Below are 19,252 nucleotides of genomic sequence, written 5' to 3' on the forward strand. Positions count from 1 at the left end.
AGACACGTTTCCCGAGCAGGCGAAGAACCGGTGGGGGTGCCCGCACGGTGAGCGCCGGGGGTCGGCGGCCTCCCGCTCCCCGGCCGGAGGTGGGAACCCGCCCGGACTCGCCCGCGTCAGACACACACCCCCACGACGTCCGAGGACCAGAAGGCCCCGTCCTCGCGGAGAGAAGCAGCACCTCCCTCTACCGCCTAGGGCGCCCCGCCCCGGCCGCGCAGAACTCTCCCCGGTCCCCAGGGCCGCAGCCGAGCGGGCCCCCGGCCGGCTGTAGTAGGTACAGCCGCCGCTTCCCGACCGCCTCTTCCGAGGTTGGAGGGACCAGGTCCGTCACCTTCCGGAATGAGGGGACCCGATCGGATCCCCTTCCGGGATGGGCGTGACGTGACCAGATCCTCTTCCGGGTTGGGCGGGGCCTGGGCGTCCGCCGTTCTGGGATGGACAGATCCTAGGAGGCCCTTTCCGGGTTGGGCGGGGCGTTGTCTGGAACTTGCCCGGAGTGGGCGGATCTGGACGCCCTCTTCCGGGTGGGCAGGTCCAGGGCGAGCCCCGCCCGGAGTGGGCGTGGCGAGCCTCTGCGGCTGCTCGCGGGCCCGCCATGCTGCGGACGCTCGGGGCGGGTGTGGGCTCACAGCTCCTGCGGGCCGCGTGGGGCCGGGGGGCCGGGCAGGGGCCGACGCGGGAGGCGTCGGGGGCACGCGGGCAGGGCTGGCTGCAGCCGGCGGGCCACGACACGGGCGTCAAGGTGTACAACAGCCTCACCCGGAGGAAAGACCCCTTGATCGTGAGCAGCGCGGACGCCGCCTCCTGGTAGCCGCCCGGGATTGGGGGAGCGGGTGCCGGGACGTGGGGCGGAGGGTGTGCACCCGGCCTTTCCCGGGGCGGTAGCGCTGCGCTGAAAGGGTCTCAGGTGGGCACTCAGTAAGTACAGAACCCGCGGACGCACAGGCGGAGATGCTGCCCCGGGTACGGGGCAGGCTTTGGCTACGGACTCCCCAAAAGTGGCCGCTGGACGATTTTTTTTAAGGGCATGGTTATATGATCACCCTAACCGAGAATGTGCTGTCCCTTCTTGCAAATGTGTTCACGTGGTGGACTGTAACCTTGTTCGTAGGTACAGCTGTGGGCCGACTGTCTACGATCACGCGCACCTGGGCCATGCTTGGTGAGTTCAGAATTTGACTTTCACACTTCAGGGGACGCTGTTTTTGGAAAGAAAGAGCCTCTGCAGGTTTTTTCCATCTCTCAAGGGGCAACTTAAGAATACTGGATAACTCAGCACATTCCGGTGCTGTGGGAGGCCTGTTGTCCCATTTGGTTTTCCTCCTCGACTGGAAGCACGTCCACCCGTGTCACAGGGGGGCCGTGAGAAGCGGTGACACATGGCCTGTTCTGGAGTTCCATGCTTCTTGGTGGGCTTAGTGGCATGAGGTCAGGAGTCGGTGAGAAGTTCTTTCTGGCGCCTGCTATGCGTTTTCTTTCCAACCTCAGACAAGCCCTTTTATTCCTCTGAGTCCTGGTTTCTTCGTCCCGGGGACGGGTTGATAATAGTATCCATCTCTTTGAATCCTCACAATTTTAGGAAGAAACGCCGGTAAAGGGCGGTTACACAGTCCCTGAGGTGCGCTGTGGTGGGGGCTGAGCGGTTGCTGGGGATGAATAACTCTCCCGAAGCCACACGTTCGGGGACCAGCAGAGCCCGGTGTGTCCCATCTCCCGCTGCTTGCTTTCTCAACCGCGTCACGATCCGCTGCACTGACTCCCATCTTTGTCAAAATGACACTTTTCCTAGTATTTTGTATGTTCTCTTGTTCATTTCTTAAACTCGTTATGTTTCAGATTAGACTAAAAGTCAAAAGCTACCTTAGCTCATTACACTTCTTACAAAACCCTGCATCATCCAGGAAGGCTGGCGTGTTCTTTGTGTTTTGTTAAAACAGAATCAGTGGCCAACTTACCACTAACTTTAAAAAGGACATTTTGGCCTCTTTACTGAAGCGTAAAATATGTTGGGGAAGGATTGCAAAGACAGAAAGAAATCGCAGTCTTTTATAGAGCCAAGTGGGTACAGTCTGTGAGGGCAGTGAGGTTGGTTTGCTGAGAGCAGTCAGGTGGCCCGTCAGGCCTGTCCCCCTTCGGGAGACGGAGCAGTCCCTCCCTCAATGGCGTCATTCCAAAGGGACAGCTCTCAGGTCCTTGAGACTTTCCAGAGTTGCAGGACTCAGGAGAGGCTTCCTTAGCCATTAAAACCATTTACATATATTTTAAGACTGAGGATTTGCTGAAGGAAGGGGCAGTTGGGGGAAGCCTGCTTCCTTATTTTCAGCTCCTTTTCGGCCTCTGGTTCTAGTCGGTATCTGCCCTCCCGAGTGCAGAGAGGAGTACAGATACTACGGGAACTTGCGTTTGAATGAATGTTCCCGGGTCGTAGGCAGAGACGCCTTGGCATCACCCCACTAGCCGGAGTGTCCCCTTCCTCACTGTCGACCCCCGCCCCCTCAAAGGTAACTGGTTATCCTCTCTGGAAGGTGGACTGTACGATAGAGCCCATTCCTCAGGAGTCATTCAGGACACTCCTGCGTGGTGGGAAACTCAAGATTCAGAAGAAGCCGTGAGCTCATAGGGGCAGGGGAGCTTTCACACGGCTCCGCTGCTCCTCAGGTAAAGTCCAGATCCTCAGGACATCTCTCCAGTTCTGGAAATCTGTCCTGACGTACTGTCCAGGTTCATGTCTTCCCGCCCGCCTCCCCAGGTACCACACGGGCCTCTATTTTAAAAAGACAGGTAGTTGGGGCGCCGGGCTGGCTCGGTAGAGTTCGGTCATGAGTTCAAGCCCCACCCTGGGCCCAGAGCTTACTTTGGCGGGAAAAAAAAAAAAAGACATACACTTAATGGACACAGTACTTGCTCTGTTCTAAACGCTTTGCAAACCCGCCAGTGTGGTTCTCCTAAGGACACTGGGTGGTGGTGCTGTTCTCCCCCAGGGGACCCTGCCGGCCAGGGGCTGACCTAGTGCACCGGTAAACCACTCCTGGGGTCGGGGGGTGGGTGGCAAATGCAGGGCATGGTGGTGACCGTGGTGACCACAGCTCCCGCCTGTACGAATTGGTGCTGCACAGGCACCGAGTTCAGCAGCCCCTTGGCATCATGGGATTCTGCCCAATTTATAAACAAGCAGGTCGAGGCTCCAAAGGATCCAATATCGTGGCGTGGCAAGGAGCTTCCAACCTTGCTCGGTCACTGGAGCTGTGTTTGGGGAGGGGCAGTATGGGCCGCAGACAGGGTACAATGACAGGGCCTGTGTCGAGTTACAGAGGCTGTGTGGGTGACAGATGAGCACGAGATTTGCCGACCCTGAGTTTTAGGGCTGCTTTTATGGGAAGCCAGACTCTGGACATTTTATTTTATTTTGATTTGATTTTTTGCTTTTTTGGACATTTTACATGGCTCTTGAGTCCTTCTGGTTTTACACGTCTGAGCTGCCCCAGTGTGGCCGGCTGATAAGCTGGTGGGTTTTTTTGTTTGTTCTAAGATTTTACTGATTTGAGAGAGAGCCTGCGCAAGTAGGGGGGAGGGGTAGAGAGAGAGGGAGAAGCAGACCCCCCACTGAGCAGGGAGCGGGAGTGCGGACTGGATCCCAGGACCCCAGGATCACGACCCGAACTGAGCGCAGACGCTGCCCTGACTGAGGCCCGGGGTGCCCCGGGCTGGTGTGTTAATACGGCACAACAGTGCGCACGATTCTCGGGAGCACAGCTGGAACGCGTCCTCCTGCGCCGATCCTCCCGCGTAGCCACGGCGCAGCGCTCGGGCTCCCGCGCTCGGCGGTGACGGCCCGGGTGAGACTGTGTACCCGGCGCAGCGTTCTGCCGTGCTGTGACTCGCTTAGCCCGCGCCAGGCGTGCGCAGCGGGCTGGCGCCGCGCCCTCCTTCGGAGGTTTGGGCCCTGCGCGGCGGCCGAAGGCTTTGCCTCCTCCTAGCTGTGCGGGCGCCGAGCGCCGTCGCCCGCCTGAAGTTGGGGCGTTCCTTTCCGAGATCCCGCTGGTGACTTTGGGCCCTAAGACGCGCTGACGTTTCTTCTCTTGCAGCTCGTACGTCAGATTTGATATCATCCGCAGGGTCCTCTGCAGCGTCTTTGGGTGCAACATCGTCATGGCGATGGGAATCACGGATGTGGACGATAAAATCATCCACAGGGCCGCCGAGGTAAGCGCGGAGGATGTGCTTGTCCCGTCTCTGGATGGTGGCTGTGCCCAGCGCCCGGGGCAGCCCCTCCAGCTGCTCCGCCAGCGGGTCCTGCTTCTCTCCGTCCGCGCGTGGCTCGGCGCGGGCACGCTGACAGGTGACCCGGGCCTCTCTGCGCTGCTGAAGGGCACCACAGCCTCTGATGCCGCGTCTCCTGCTTGAGCCTCATCCTTGCCCAGTCCGGCGGCTCCCGGCGTCCTGCGCACAGGGAAGGGGGAGGGCGGCTTCGGGGCTGGGGAAACAGCTCCGGCGGGGTTCCGCTTTCGCCTCTGTTTGTGCACAGAGCCCTTCTCCTGTAACTCGTGCATCATTTAGGGGAAGCTTTGGGGGGAAAGTTTGAACTGAGGTTAAGTTAAATATAGATAATTTTTTTTAATATAAATAAATTTTTAAGTCTACTTTCTGGTTTTTACGATTAACAACTTTAACAATTGTCTCTGAAGATCTGCAAATGATTGTTAAATGATCCAATCTATGCAAAAAACGACACCGAGTGCTTTATGTTCCTGTTATTTTAGAGGATGTATGTACTAAAAACTCCATGTACTATTTTTTTTTTTTGGGAAACCAATTTATACTTCATAATGTTTTTTTTTTTTAAGATTTTATTTATTTATTTGACAGAAATCACAAGCAGGCAGAGAGGCAGGCAGAGAGAGAGAGGAGGAAGCAGGCTCCCTACTGAGCAGAGAGCCCGATGCGGGACTTGATCCCAGGACCCTGGGATCATGACCCGAGCCAAAAGCAGAGGCTTAACCCACTGAGCCACCCAGGTGTCCCATATACTTCATAATGTTTTATAGTCTGCTTTTTCCACTTAGTATATTTTGAGTATTTTTTTCATGTTCTTAAATATTCCTGAACATTTTTAAACAGCCATATAGCATTTCATCGCACGGAGATGCCCTAATTTACTGTTCTTATTTTTGCACTCTTGAGTTACTTCCATATTCTGCTTTCTCTCAGATTTATCTTCTAGAATCCATGTGTGCCTGTTTCCTACCAATTTGCCTTTTTTTTTTTTTTTTTTAATTTTTATTTGTTTAAGTAATCTCTGCATCCAACCTGGGGCTCAAACTCACGACCCTGAGATCAAGCATCGCACGCTCCCGGACTGAGCCAGCCCCTTAATTTGCCTTTTTAACAGTTAGATCGCATTCGCCGTGGGGCTGCTCAGCAGTTCCCCATCGTTGGCTGTGTTGTTTATAGCTGTTAGAAATAGGACTACTGTGAAGATCTTTTTTTTTTTTTTCATTCTGTCTTGTTTCAATGAATACTTTTCCTAAAGTGGAGTTACTGGTTCAAGGAGGAATGGTTTATTACATAAGGTTTTTCTTCTTGGAGTCAAGTGGTTTAGAGAGTGTTTGCTGGCAGCACTAGACCCGGTGGGGTTTCCCGGGTCTGTCTTATCCAAATAGCTGAGCCACTGCGTCTGCTCCCTTACAGAAGACTCAATTTCCATTCCCAGTACTGTCCCTGAGCACGCATGGAACCGTCCAGGGTCAGGCCTGTGCCTGGCTTCGTGCCGAGAAGGGAGAGGAAGACCGGCCCTGGCCTCACAGGCCTTGTGTCCAGGGAGGCAGACGCGCCCACAGAGAGATGCTCTCTGTGTGACATAGTTCATTTCATAAGCCCAGCGAGGCCGTGCGAGGCGGACTGTCACACCTCCGTGGAATGCAGAAGTGACCCCCAGAGGAGGTTGGCCCAGAATTAGCATGAGCAGAGGCTGGGTGGTGAGGAGGGAAGGCGGGAAGGCCATCTGGGCTGAGGGGCCACGTGAAGGCCTGTGAGGAAACCCGGCGTCCTGCTCCCCTGGGCCATAGGGGCCTGGCAGGTGAGGCTGCAGAGGTGGGGCGGCTGGGCCTGGACGACCTACTGGGGACTCGCACTTTGTCCTATAGACTCTTGGGGCTCTCTAACCGGGCTCAGCTCCGTCCAGTGGAGACCACTCGGGTTGGGGAGGACACAGCCCGAGACGGGGCCCAGGGCTGGGGTTGGTGGGTGCTCTGCCCCGGAGAGAGAGTTAGTGTAAGGTACATAAGGAAACACAGACTTGGATACAGAAATCTGGAGCTTGGTCAGCTCAGGGCCCTGGTATCATAGCGCTGTGTTTGGACTTTGCCCCAGTTCTTGGCACAGAGCGCCTAAAGCCCACAGAATCTAGAGAAGGTGGCTTCTGCGTGCTGATGAGATCACGGTGGGGCCCCTGGTGAGCTTCAGGATGGGGGCTGAGGTCCCAGAGATCTGGCCCCTGCGAGAGCTGGGAACTTTCACCTTCCACCCCTGGCATTGAGCCGATTGCTGGTGACCCGGGATTTTTAATCTCCTGTCCCAAGTAATGAAGCCTCCATAAACACCCCCAAAACGAGGGGGCTCTGTGCTTCTGGCTGGGGAACACAGGTGGGTGCTGGGAGCGCCTGGGAGCTCCACCCCTCACCCTGTGCATCCCGAGTCGTGTCTTTTATCATAAACTTGGGGTGTAAGGGGACTGCTTTCCTGAGTTTTGTGACTCGGATCAGACCCCCAAACTCAGACTCCGTGGCAGGAGTTTGAGTGGCCAGAGGACCCTGTGGCAGCTGGTGTCTGGAGGAGGCAGTCCCGTGGAGGAGCCTGCTTCTTCCTTGGCTCCTCCCCAGCTTGTGTTCTCTCTCTTTCAAATAAATAAATTTTTTAAAAAGATTTTATTTATTTATTTGACAGAGAGAGAGTATAAGTAGTCAGAGCGGCAGGCAGAGGGAGAGAGAGAAGCAGGCTTCCCACCGAGCAGGGAGCCCAATGCGGAGCTCGATCCCAGGACCCTGGGATCACGACCTGAGCCGAAGGCAGCCGCTCAACTGACTGAGCCACCCAGGCGCCCCAATAAATAAAATCTCTTAAAAAAATGTAGAAATGACATTTTCTACATGACAGAAAATAACCATGAAGACTGGGACCATAACTGAAAGTAACAGCAGAGATAAAAGGCTGATTTTTTTTTTTTTTCTACAAACCCTTGTGTTGAGGACTGACTTTCAATAGATCGCAGCGAGGGAAAAGGCTGATTTCTTTCATGTAAAAATACTTCCTCCAAACCGACGCGAAGAGCTCCACAGGTCTGGAGAAACGGGTGCAGTGATCCTGGACTGTTCCATAGAAATGGTTCCTCGACACGTGAGATGTTCAGGCTCCTTCAGAAGAGAGAAGCACACGTTAAACTTACAGCAAGAAAGTGTTAGTGGTCCCGTTGCCAACGTCCAGAAGTGGGGCTCCCCGTGCGGTCAGGGGCTCAGTCAGGGTCAGACCTGCGTGACCTCTGTGGGGGCAGGCCGCCAGCCAGGATGCGTGCACCTGTGCTCCGACCGGCAGTCTGGCGTCCGCATCCCTAGCTCAGAGAGGGACCTGCACGTGTGTCACGGCAGAAGGAGAGGGCGTGAGGAGGGGTCCGGGGAGCAGCTCCCGGTCCACCGGCAGGCGGGCCAGCAGGACGGTGGTGGACTTGGAGGGAGCCGCGTGCAGGCCGTGTGTGCGGGGCAAAGCGTGCAGGAGGGGCTGCAGATCCGTGGGTCCGGGAGCCGGGTGACTGGCCACTAGCCAGCGTCGTCCGCGCACACGGCTGTCCTTCCCAGATGCACATGACCCTTGTAGCAGTCTTGCGGGGCGGGAGGTGGGGTCCTCTCTGTGTTGCAAAGAAAGCCGAAGGCGCAGAGGTTCATGGCATTGCTAATGGCCACATGGCTGTAAAGTCCCATTTTGTTCACCAGATTTATTTATTCAGTAAATGTCTGGTGGTCACGGTTTCTAGGATGATTGCCCTTCGGGGGCCCCAGGTGGGAAGGAACACAGCTGTGGGGTAACGGGGCTGGAGGTGGCCTCTTACTTGTGAAGGTGTGCTGGCTGTGGAGCGGAGCCCTGGCTCCGGGGCGGGGGTGGGGGCCAGGAGCTTGGGTCCAGGTCCCTTCACAGGCTCCACGGGGTCCCATACCTGTCGTGCTTTTGGTTTTGGAGCACTTTTTTTTTTTTTGCTGAAAAGTAAAAAATACTTCGGGGAGCCTGGTTTTCTGGGCCAGTCCCTCTGAAACTCTGGGGCTGCCAGAGTGTGCCCCCAAATGCCCTGGGCTCAGAATGTGATGTCTGTGTCCTGGGGCTACCTGTGCCCCTGCACCCTGCCCGGCCACCTGCACCCCCAGCCGCTGCACCTCCGCAGCCACCTGCACCCCCAGCCGCCTGCCCACCATCTGCACCTGTCTGCTGCTTTCCGAGCACTTCTCAGAGAGCTCTCACTGTGGCATTTGACGGAATTTCTTGCTGCCTGAGGGGAAGGGGTAAGATAGGAACCCAAGGTTCTGGTCATGACATAGACTACATTGAGCTTGCCCTTGCCCTAGAAAAGTGGAAGCTTTTTTATGTGTTTTGGGGTGTTGTTTTGAATTATGTAACAGAAATCGTGACATTGTTGATTTCTTTCTTCTCTCTAACCAGAAAACGGGGTCGGTCAGCCTCTGCACCTAGCTGAGTTACTAGAATGGGTTTGGGAGCTAAAACGAGAGGCCCCCTTTGGGAGGCCGGCCACAGGGGGACCGACCTGCTGACCGGCTCACCTCGTCTTCCTGCAGATGAACGTGTCGCCCGCTTCTCTCGCCAGTCTGTATGAAGAGGATTTTAAACAAGACATGGCAGCCTTGAAGGTGAAGGGCGTTGGAGTCTGCCCGCCGCGAGGGGGTGTGAGCACTGAAAGCCGGCGTCGCTGACCCATGCCTTTCCTGTGGGAGGTCATCTTGCCTTTGCTTTCCGTCAGGTCCTCCCCCCAACGGTGTACTTGAGGGTGACTGAAAATATTCCTCAGATCGTTTCTTTCATCGAAGGAATCATTGCTAATGGGCACGCTTACCCCACAGCACAAGGTAGGGGTCCCGTTAATTAACTGGGCGTGGGGTAGATACCGGGAGGTCTGGACTGGACTCGTGTTTGCAAGTTGTTGGAGCTGCCAAACACGTCACTGTCTTTTCTGGCTTGCTATGGTATCTGACCAAGTGCTGGAACGTTCTCTAACGCGACCGATCCTCCCGCTGGCCGCTCCCGGTGTTGGGCCGTCGCCCACCGCTGACCGGTGACAGCGTCCTCCTGGCACACTTCACGGCAACTGGCGTGGGAGCCGCTGCTTTTTGCCTGGCATTTGCTCCCTCTGGGGTCCCGGTGGCCCTCAGCCAGGCCTCCCCCTTTCTAGCCCTTTCTGCCCAAGTCCCACTCGTCCTCACCCCTCGACCAAGCTTTCCCCTCCCACGACGTTCCCTCTCTGCTCGGGGCTGAAAGCGGACACTCAGCCTGGCCCTGGTGCCGTGCTGTGCCCTTGGCCGCCGGGCACGGGCTGCGCTAGCTTGCTGCTCATGTCCCCCTATCCCGTCCCTTCTGGGATCATAAAAGCCGCTGGTTTTTAGTGAATGACCCATTAGCATGCCCAGCCCAGACCTGAGATATGTGCGTCTGGTGCTTGTTGTGCGGCAGGAACAAAGTATAAAGCAAGAGGAAGACACCGGTTTTGCGGGTGCTGATGGTGAGCTCCTGTCTTTCAGGGGCTCCTGCCCACGCGCCTCCATCCCTGCGGGGCCCAGTTCCCCGGCGCGCGCACTAGACTTTGCTGTCATCTTCCTTTACCCTACTCTCTGTGTTTAGATTTCGTCTCCAAAAAAAATCCGTTTGTGAGGGGCCCAGGTGACTGAGCCACAATCTTCCCCAGAGACGCGGGCACTGTTTTCCCGCTGCGGGGACGCAGAATGAGACCCACGGCCCAGAGCAGTCGTCATGGGGCAGAGGACCTAATGCGCCCTAGCGGGGACGTGGCTGGCTTGTCGCTCTATGACGCTGCTTTATCGTGAGCTTCTAATCACGATAACGTAAAGACACAGTAAGCTGACAGTAACGCAGACGCCATTCATTTGGACTTTGTTTTTTTGTGTTTGTTTTTTAAAGATTTTATTTATGTATTTGAGAGAGAGAGAGAGATCACAAGTAGGCAGAGAGGCAGCAGAGACGGGCAGGCAGGCTCCCCGCTGAGCAGAGAGCCCGATGCGGGGCTCGATCCCAGGACCCTGAGATCATGACCTGAGCCGAAGGCAGAGGCTTAACCCACTGAGCACCCAGGCGCCCCTCCTATGTTATTATTTAAATTTTACTTAGTTAACAGACAGGGCAGTGTTGATTTCTGGAGTAGAATTCGGTGATTCTGAGAAATGATGGATTCTTTATCAAACAGGCAATGTCTACTTCGACCTGCAGTCGAGAGGAGACAGGTACGGCAAGCTGGTCGGTGTGGTCCCTGGTCCCGTCGGAGAGCCTGGTGAGTGGACCCCCACTCCCACGTTGGGGCCCGGGTCTGCAGTGCAGGCTCGGCCTCTCAGACCCGCGGACGGCGCCCGACCGTCCATCCCTGCTGCTTGTGCTTTTAACTCATTGTTTTCAAGGAGAGGGAGTTTGGAGGGTGAAGTCCTCTCCGCAGGGGTGAGTCTCCTCCCTGCCAGGTCTTCAGCTCGCCTCCCTGAGGAGGGACCTTCACACACTCCTGCTGTCGCGTTTGAACGCTGCCTGCCGCTGGCCGCCACACTCACTTCCCCCTGCGTTTTCCCGCAGAGCAGATCCTGTAGGCACTTTACCGCATAGAACGTTCCCGCCAAATTTCCCTTTATTCCGCCACTCTTTGGTTCAGTGACTGTTGGACTGAAGCCATTTTTATGGAGAAGAAGATAGAAATAAATTTGAAATAATTTTTTTAAAAGGTTTTTATTTGAGAGAGAGATCACAAGTAGGCAGAGAGAGAGGGAAGCGGGGGCAGGGGGGTGGGACGCAGGCTCCCCGCTGAGCAGAGAGCCCGATTTGGGGCTCGATCCTAGGACCCTGAGATCATGACCTGAGCCGAAGGCAGAGGCTTAACACACTGAGCCACCCAGGCGCCCCCGAAATAATTTTTAAAAATTTAAAGTTAAAAATAATTTTAAATTTAAAAAAAAAAATACTATTTGAGAGAACCAAGAGGAGCCAAAACCCCAAAGACAAATCGTCCAAGTGAGTTTTGTCTTTAGACATTATCCTCCGCTCCACAAATGACGCCAGTTATTTTTTCATTTTTTTATTTTTTAAAGATTTTATTTATTTGACAGAGGGAGAGCATGAGCTAGGGGAAAGGCAGAGGGAGAAGCAGGCTCCCCACTGAGCAAGGAGGCCAATGCAGGGCTCGATCCCCAGACACCGGGATCATGAACTGAGCCAAAGGACTGAAGGCAGCGGCTTAACCGACTGAGCCACCAGGTGCCCCAGCGATGCCATTTGCTTTAGTTAGTGACAGTGTTTTCTGACTCCTCAGAAACCGTGTTTGTTCCTCTTACTCGTGAGTATCCTGCTCCCTCCAGAAAGGCCAGAACCGAGCACCGCACACGTGTGGGTTTGCCACCATGCCCCAGGGAAGCAGAGGACATGCTTCTGAGACCCACGTTCTAGCACCAGTGATGATTTTGTGTTGAACAGACTTTAGGGGCGCCTGGCTGGTGCAGTCGGTGGGGCGTCCGCCTCTTGGGTTCGGCTCGGGTCCTGACTTCAGGGTCGTGGGATCGAGCCCTGCGTCGGGCTCCGTGCTCAGCAGGGAGCCTGAGATGCTCTCTCTCCCTCTCTCTCGGCCCCACCACCTTCTCGCAAATAAATAAGTCCGTAAAAAACAATAGACTTTATTTTAGGGCAGTTTTAGGGAGGGAGCAAATATTGCCACATTGCCTTGACCCTGCTCACACACAGCCTTCCATGTTCATGAACGTCACGTACCAGAAATGGGACATCTGTCCCCGCGGGTACACCTGTATGGACATATCATTTCCCCAAGTCTGTGGTTTGCACGAGCGTTCGTGCTTGGTGCTGATTTTTCTGTGGGTTGGATAACTGTAATGATGCGTGTCACAGAGCTGCTTTACTGCCCTCAGAGCTCCCCTGTGCCCCAGCTGCTCCCAACCCCCTCCCTCCTCACCCCTGGCAACCCATGATCTCTTACTGTCTGCATGGTTTTGCCTTTTCTAAAATGCCGTAAGGTTAGAATCATACAGTGTGGGGTCTTTTCAGACTGGCTTTTTTCACTCAGTACACATTTAAGTGTATATGTGCGTTGAAGCCATCAGGTCCCACCGGGACCCAGGCAGGGGCAGAACCCCTTGGGGACAGGGCACGCAGCCACCTTGCATGTGTCTCTGGAGCCTGATAGGTCATTGCCTTTGAGTGCTGAGTAATACTCCCGTGTCCGAATGCAGCTCCGTCTTGTGTCCCCTGTCGCCTGTTGTGGCGGCGCCAAGCTTTGGGACAGACAGAGCCCAGGACCGGCTCGTCCCACCGAGTGCTGTCCCCTGACCCTCCTCTTCTGGGTTCTCTTGCTCCTCAGATGTCACTGACACATAACTTCTTTCTCCGTGTAATTGTCTCTCTGGGGGGAGTTGCCGCGGACTCATCTGCGGCAGACTAGCCCGAGGAGGAGCCGGAGGAAGGCGGGCCGCTCCGCTCAGTGCTTCCCGGGGGGAAGCGTCGGGTTTGATCGGCGACACCCCCACCCTTCCGCGCTGAAACCCGCCTCGCCTCGCGCCGGGACCTCCTTCTCGGGCGTGTTTTAGATAAAGGTGTTGGGGGGTCCTCGCGGCCCTCACAGGGGAGAAGAGGAGCAGGAGGTCACGTGCCCGAAGGAGCCGCGTCTTCGGGATCTCGTGGCCGGGCCACGTGGCTTTGCCTGTCGTGGATTCCTGGCCCTGACCCGTCATTTGCTGTTGGCAGCTGCGACGGACAAGCGGCACGCCAGCGACTTTGCCCTGTGGAAGGCGGCCAGACCGCAGGAGGTGTTTTGGGCGTCTCCCTGGGGAAACGGAAGACCTGGCTGGCACGTGGAATGTTCCACCCTCTCAAGGTAAGGTTCTGTGTCCTGTGTGGGCCCGCGTAGTACCGCGCGTGGCCAGCAGAGGGGCCGGGTGAGAGCAGCAGCCTCCCCGGGGGGGCGGGGGGGCTCTTTTTCTCTTTTATCATCAAGTTTTTAATTTTACTTCCAGCGTAGTTAACGTACAGTATTACGTCAGCTTTGTGTGTCAGCGTAGGGATTCAGCCGTGCTCGACGCTCCTCCGTGCCATCGTGGTGCTGTGCTCTGTACCCCCACCCCTGTGGCCCCTGCCCCCCACACCCCTCCCCTCTGGGGACCATCAGCATGTTTTCTGTACTTAAGAGTTTGTTTCTTTTCTTTTTTTTTTTTATTTTGAGATTTTATTTATTTATTTGACAGAGAGAGACAGCGAGAGAGGGAGCACAGCAAGGGGAGTGGGAGAGGGAGAAGCAGGCTTCCCGCCGAGCAGGGAGCCCGATGCGGGGCGTGATTCCAGGACCCTGGGATCATGACCTGAGCCAAAGGCAGATGCTCAGTGACTGAGCCACCCAGGTGCCTCGAAGAGTCTGTTCTTGATTTGCCTCTTTTTCCCCGCTTTGTTCATTTTGTTTCTTAAATTTCACGCATGAGCGAAGCCACATGGTGTTTGTCCTTCTCTGGCTCGTCTCACTCAGCACGACGCTGACGCCATCCGTGCCGTTGCAAGTGGGAGATGTCATGCATGTTCATGGCTGGGCACTCTTCCGTTTGACACACGTCACGAGTGTTATCCAGTCGTCTCTCGGTGGCCACGGGCTGCTTCCACAGTTCGGCTGTTGTAAATAATGCTGCCATAAATGGGGCGCATGTATCCCTTTGAATGAGTGTCTGTGTGTTCTCTGGGCAAACACCCAAAAGTACAATTGCCGGTCATAACGTAGCTCTAGTTTTAGCTTTCTGGGGACCCTCCATGCTGTTCTCCAGAGTGGCCGCCCCAGCTCGCTCTCCCACCAGCAGTGTAGGAGGCTCCCCTTTCCCCGCATCCTCGCCAGTACTGTTTCTCGTGGTTTGGGTTTTAGCCGTGCTGACCGGTGTGATTCGGTTTGGGTTCGCCTTTCCCTGATGCTGAGCGATGCTGAGCCACGCTGAGCGTCCTTTCACGTCTCGTGGCCGCCTCTGTGTCTTCTTCGGAGAAGTGTCCGTTCGTGTCTTCTGCCCACTTTGCACTGGGACTGTTTGCTTTGGGGTGTTGAGATGTGTCAGTTCTTTGTGTATTTCGGACACTAACCCTTGGTTGGGTATGTGATTTTCCACCATCTTCCCGCGTTCTGTAAGTCGTCTGCTGGTTTTGTTGGTCGGCCTTCGCTGTGCAGAGAGTTACTGCTCTGAAGAAGTCCCGGGAGCTCATTTTTGCTCTTGTTTCTCTTGCTTCAGGAGCCGTACCTAGAACGGTGTTGTCAGAAGCTATGTCAGAGGAGTCCCTGCCTGTGCTCTCTTCTAGGATTTTGATGGATTCCTTTTTCACATTTAGGTCTTTCATCCATTTTGAGTTTATTTTCGTGTGTGCTGGAAGAAGGTGACTCAGTTTCATTCTTCTGCATGTGGCTGTCCAGTTTTCCCAACCCCATTTGTCGAAGAGACTGTCCTTTTCCCATTGTACATTCTTTCCTGCTTCGTCAAAGATTGGCCATATAATTATGGGTTTATATCTGGGTTTTCCATTGTGTTCCATTGATCTGTGGTGTCTACTTAGGCCAGGACCGTAGTGTTTGGACCACTACAAGTAATTTAACTTGAAGTCTGGAGTTGTGATCCCTCCAGTTTTGTTTTCCTTTTTCAAGATTACTTTGGTTATTTCGGTCCTTTTGTGGTTCCATACAAATTTCAGGATTCTTTCTTCTTTATTGTTACTGTTTATTCTGTGAAAAGTGCTGCTGGTATTTTGATGGGGATTGCATTAAATGTGTAGATTGCTTTGGGTGATGTGAACACTTGAACAATATTTGTTCCCCAGTCCTTGAGCATCAGATGTCTTTCGTTTGTGTCATTTTCTGTTTCTTTCATTGCTTTATAGTTTTCAGAGTGTAGGCCTTTCTTCTCTGTGGTTCGATTTATTCCTATGTATCTTATTATTTTTGGTGCAGTTGTAAATGGGATTATTTCTGCTGCTTCCTTATTAGTGAACAGAAATGCGCTTCTATTAGTGAATAGAAATGCAACAGTTTTCTGAACGTTAATTTGGCATACTGAGTTCATTTATCAGTTTTAATAGTTTTTTGGTGAAGTCTCTAGGGTTTTCTGTGTCTGATACCATGTCATCTGCAAATAGAGTTTTGCTTCTTCTTTACCAATTCGGATCCTTTGTTTCTTTCTGTTGTCTGATTGCAGAGGGTGGGACTTCCAGTCCTGAGCTGGATAGAAACGGTGAGAGTGGACATCCCTGTCTTGTCCCTGACCTTACGGGGAGAGCACTCAATGTTTCCTACCGAATACGGTGTTAGGTACAGGATTTTCATTTATGGTCTTTATTATATTGAGGTGTGTTCCCTCTAGACCTGCTCTGTTGAGGGTTTTTATCATGAATGGATGTTGTACTTTGTCAGATGCTTTTTCTGCATCTGTTGAGATGGTTATATCGTTCTTATCCTTTCTCTCGTTGATGCCATGTATCACACTGATTGTTTTGTGAATATTTAAACCGCCCTAGCAACCCAGGAATAGATATCATTTGGTTGTGGTGCACGATTTTTAGAATATATTGTTGGATTCAGTTTGCTAGGATTTTGTAGAGGACTTTCACATCCATATGCATAAGAGAGACTGGGCCGTGGTTCTCTTTTTCAGTGGTGTCTTTGCGGCTTTTGGTATCGGGGTGATGCTGGCCTCACAGAGTGAATTTGGAGTTCCTCTTCTACTTACTGGAATGGTTTGAGAAGAATATGTGTTAACTCTTCATTAAATGTTTGCTAGAGTTCACCTATAAAACCATCTGGCCCTGGACTTTCATTTGTTGGGAGTTTCTTTATCCCTTGTTTTGTGGTTGTTTTTATAATTCTTCTCTGATCCTTTCTTCCCTTTCTTTCTTTCAGGGTTTGCTGGCTTTCTTTAGTGATATACCTGAATTTCCTTCTTTTTTTTTGCATATCTATTCCTGGTTTGGGGTTTGTAGTTACCATTAGGTCTTTATATAACATCTTCTGCAGGCAGTATTAAGTTCCTGATCCCTTCAGCTTGAACCCATTCTTTACTCTTCCCCACGTTTTACCTATGTGTGTCATACTTTACTTCCTTTTATTTTGTGAATCCCTTGATTTTTTACAGATATATTTATTTTTACTGTTTCTGTATTTCCTCCTTTTCATACTCTTAGTTATGATCTTCCTGTTCTACTCAGAGAGTCCCCTTTAATATTTCTTTTTTTTTTTTTTAAGATTTTATTTATTTATTTATCTGTCAGAGAGAGAGATTGAGAGAAAGAGGGCACATAAGCAGGGGGAGCAGCAGAGGGAGAGGGAAAGGGAGAGGAAAAACAGGCTCCCCAGTGAGCAAGGAGCCTGATGTGGGCCTCAGTCCCAGGATTCTGGGATCGTGACCTGAGCCAAAGGCAGATGACCAACCGACTGAGCCACCCAGGCGTCCCTCTTTCAGCACTTTGTCTATATCAAGCCACTCTCTTGCCTGCAAAGTTTCTGCTGAAAAATTCACTGATAGCCGTATGGGGTTTCCTTTGTGTGTAACTGTCTTCTTTTCTCTTGCTGCTTTTATTTATTTTAGAGAGGGAGACATTGCGTGAATTGGGGAGGGACAGTGGGAGAGAGTCCTCAAGCCAACTGCACACTGAGTGCAGAGCCTGATACGGGGCTTGCTCCCGTGACTGCGATCATGACCTGAGCCAAAACCCAAGAGTCGGACTCTCAGCTGACTGAGCTACCCAGGCACCGCCCCCCCCCCCCAAGTTTTTTTCTTTATCACTGTCTTGCTTTTTATTCACTGTGTATCTTGGTGCAGACCTTCTTGTATTGATTTTCTTGGGGGAAGTCTCTGTGCCTTCTATATCTGGATATCTGTCTGTTTCCTTCCCCAGATTCAGGAAGTTTTCAGCTATTATTTCTTTAAATAAATTTTCTGCCCCTTTTTCTCTCTCTTATTCTGGGATCCCTATAACAATCACGTTTTATGCTTAATGGAGTCACTGAATTCCCAAAGTCTGTTCTCACTTTGCATATATTTTTTTTCTCTCACCAGCTCAGCTTAATTACTTTCCATTATTCCTTCTTCCACGTCATTAATTAGCTCTTCTGATTCTTCTAGCCCCCTATATATTCCATCCAGTGTATTTTATTTATTTACTTATTTATTTTAAATACAGAGAAGCTTTTTCTTTTTTAAAGAGTTTATTTATTTGGGGCGCCTGGGTGGCTTAGTGGGTTAAGGCACTGCCTTTGGCTCAGGTCATGGTCTCAGAGTCCTGGGATCAAGCCCCACATCAGGCTCTCTGCTCAGTGGAGACCCTGTTTCCCCCTCTGTCTCTGCCTGCCTCTCTGCCTACTTGTGATCTCTCTCTCTCTCTGTCAAATAAATAAATAAAATCTTTGAAAAAAAAAAAGTTTATTTATTTGACAGCAGCAAGAAAGAGAGAGATAGGAGCAGAGGGAAAGGGAGAAGTAGACTCCCCGCCAAGCAGGAAGCCCAATGTGGGGATCGACTCAGGACCCTGGGATCATGACCTGAGCTAAAGGTAGGCACTCAACTGACTGAACCACCCAGACACCCCCAAATGTCTCTTTAAGGGTGGAAACTCAGCTTCCTGACATCTTCCTGGCCCTCCCAGAGCCTAGCTGTTGATTTTTAAAATTGTGTGTGTTAAAGGTTTATTTATTTTAGAGAGAAAGAGTGTGCGCAGTGGTAAGGGACAGAGGGAGAATTCCAAAAGACTCTTCAGTGAGTGCAGAACCTGACCATGGACTCGATCCCACAACCCTGAGATCATGACCCAAGCTGAAACCAAGAGTCATATGCCCAAACGATTGTACCACCCAGGCGCCCCTAAAATTCTAGGCTTTTAAGTCTCGCTGGTTATAAGAACTCATGAAATTCTCCTCTCTCTTTCAAAGCCAAACGGTACAGGGATTGATCTTGTGTGGGCTCCCCAGCGTGACAGTCTGTTTCTCGCCCTTCTCCCCGCCATCCCTCCCCCAGCTCCCTTCAGACTGCAGACAGCCAGGGCCCTTTTAGCTCCTGACCGTGTCTCTGCCCTTCCTACCCTCTTTGATGTGGTCTGTTCTCTCCCTTTAGCTGTGGAGTTTGTTCTGCGAGTCTCTGGGTCATTGTCTGGGTTATTTACACGGATATGAGTATTTTCCAGTTGTATCTGTGGGACGAGGCCACTTAGGGTCCTCCTACTCCACCATCTTCCCAGTCTCCCTGTGAACCATCCTCTTACCCGCTGCTTCCCCCGGAGATGGTCGTGGGTCACACCCACCGAGCACTGCCCCAGCTTCCACTCTCCCGGCTCCTCGGTCTTCGGTCTGCCCACCTTCTAGCTCTTTTTCTGCAGTCGCGTCACACACTGTAGATTCCCCTCCATAGACTGTTCCTCTGCTGCTTCCCGTGGTTCTCCTGGGAGCCAGGAGCGCCTGTGCTTGTGCGTGCGTGTGGTGGGCGTGCGGGAGCCGGCACGCTGCATGTGCTCTTCTGAACAGGCGCACCTTGTGTTACAGTGCTTTGTGGATGCTGCGGTTTTTACTGGTTGAGGTTCGTGGTGACCCTGTGGAGAGCAGGTCGGTTGCCATCGCTAGCATCAGCTCACTTTGGGTGTCTGTGTCACGTCTGTGTAATTCTCAGTCTTTCGAGCATTGTCATTATTACTGTATTTGGCCTGGTGATACATGATCTGTAGGATTGGATGTTACTGTTGTGCTTCGGGGCCCGTGAGCCCTGCCGTGTTCGTGTGCCCAGTGTGAGACGTGAACTTAGTCAATCGACGTTGTGTGTGCCCACCGCTCCACGCCTGGCTATTCCCCATCTCTCTCCCTCTCCCTAGACCTCCCTATTCCCTGAGACACAACAGTATCAAAATTAGGCCAATTCATAACCATCTGGTGGCCTCTAAGTGTTCAAGTCAGTGGAAGTCACGCGTCTCTGACTTTAAATCAGAA

General features: G+C 52.8%; 1 protein-coding gene across 3 annotated transcripts in view; it reads left to right on the forward strand.

Annotated features, from left to right (window-relative positions):
• The first annotated feature begins 598 nt into the window (after positions 1-598).
• The window catches only part of CARS2 (cysteinyl-tRNA synthetase 2, mitochondrial), a 35,666-nt gene continuing 17,012 nt past the window's right edge, over positions 599-19,252 (forward strand). The window contains exons 1-7 of one of the 3 annotated variants that reach the window (XM_032881043.1): positions 599-810; positions 1,115-1,165; positions 4,089-4,206; positions 8,838-8,909; positions 9,020-9,125; positions 10,475-10,558; positions 13,018-13,147. In XM_032881043.1, coding sequence (XP_032736934.1) covers positions 599-810; positions 1,115-1,165; positions 4,089-4,206; positions 8,838-8,909; positions 9,020-9,125; positions 10,475-10,558; positions 13,018-13,147 — 773 coding nt within the window. Of the gene's footprint in view, positions 811-1,114; positions 1,166-4,088; positions 4,207-7,368; positions 7,446-8,837; positions 8,910-9,019; positions 9,126-10,474; positions 10,559-13,017; positions 13,148-19,252 lie in introns of those variants that run through there. The other 2 variants (XM_032881045.1, XM_032881044.1) reach the window with 2 other exon arrangements.

The sequence above is a fragment of the Lontra canadensis genome, unplaced genomic scaffold, assembly GCF_010015895.1.
Source record: "Lontra canadensis isolate GAN:19392208 unplaced genomic scaffold, GSC_riverotter_1.0 scaffold73, whole genome shotgun sequence".
Lineage (NCBI taxonomy): Eukaryota > Metazoa > Chordata > Mammalia > Carnivora > Mustelidae > Lontra > Lontra canadensis.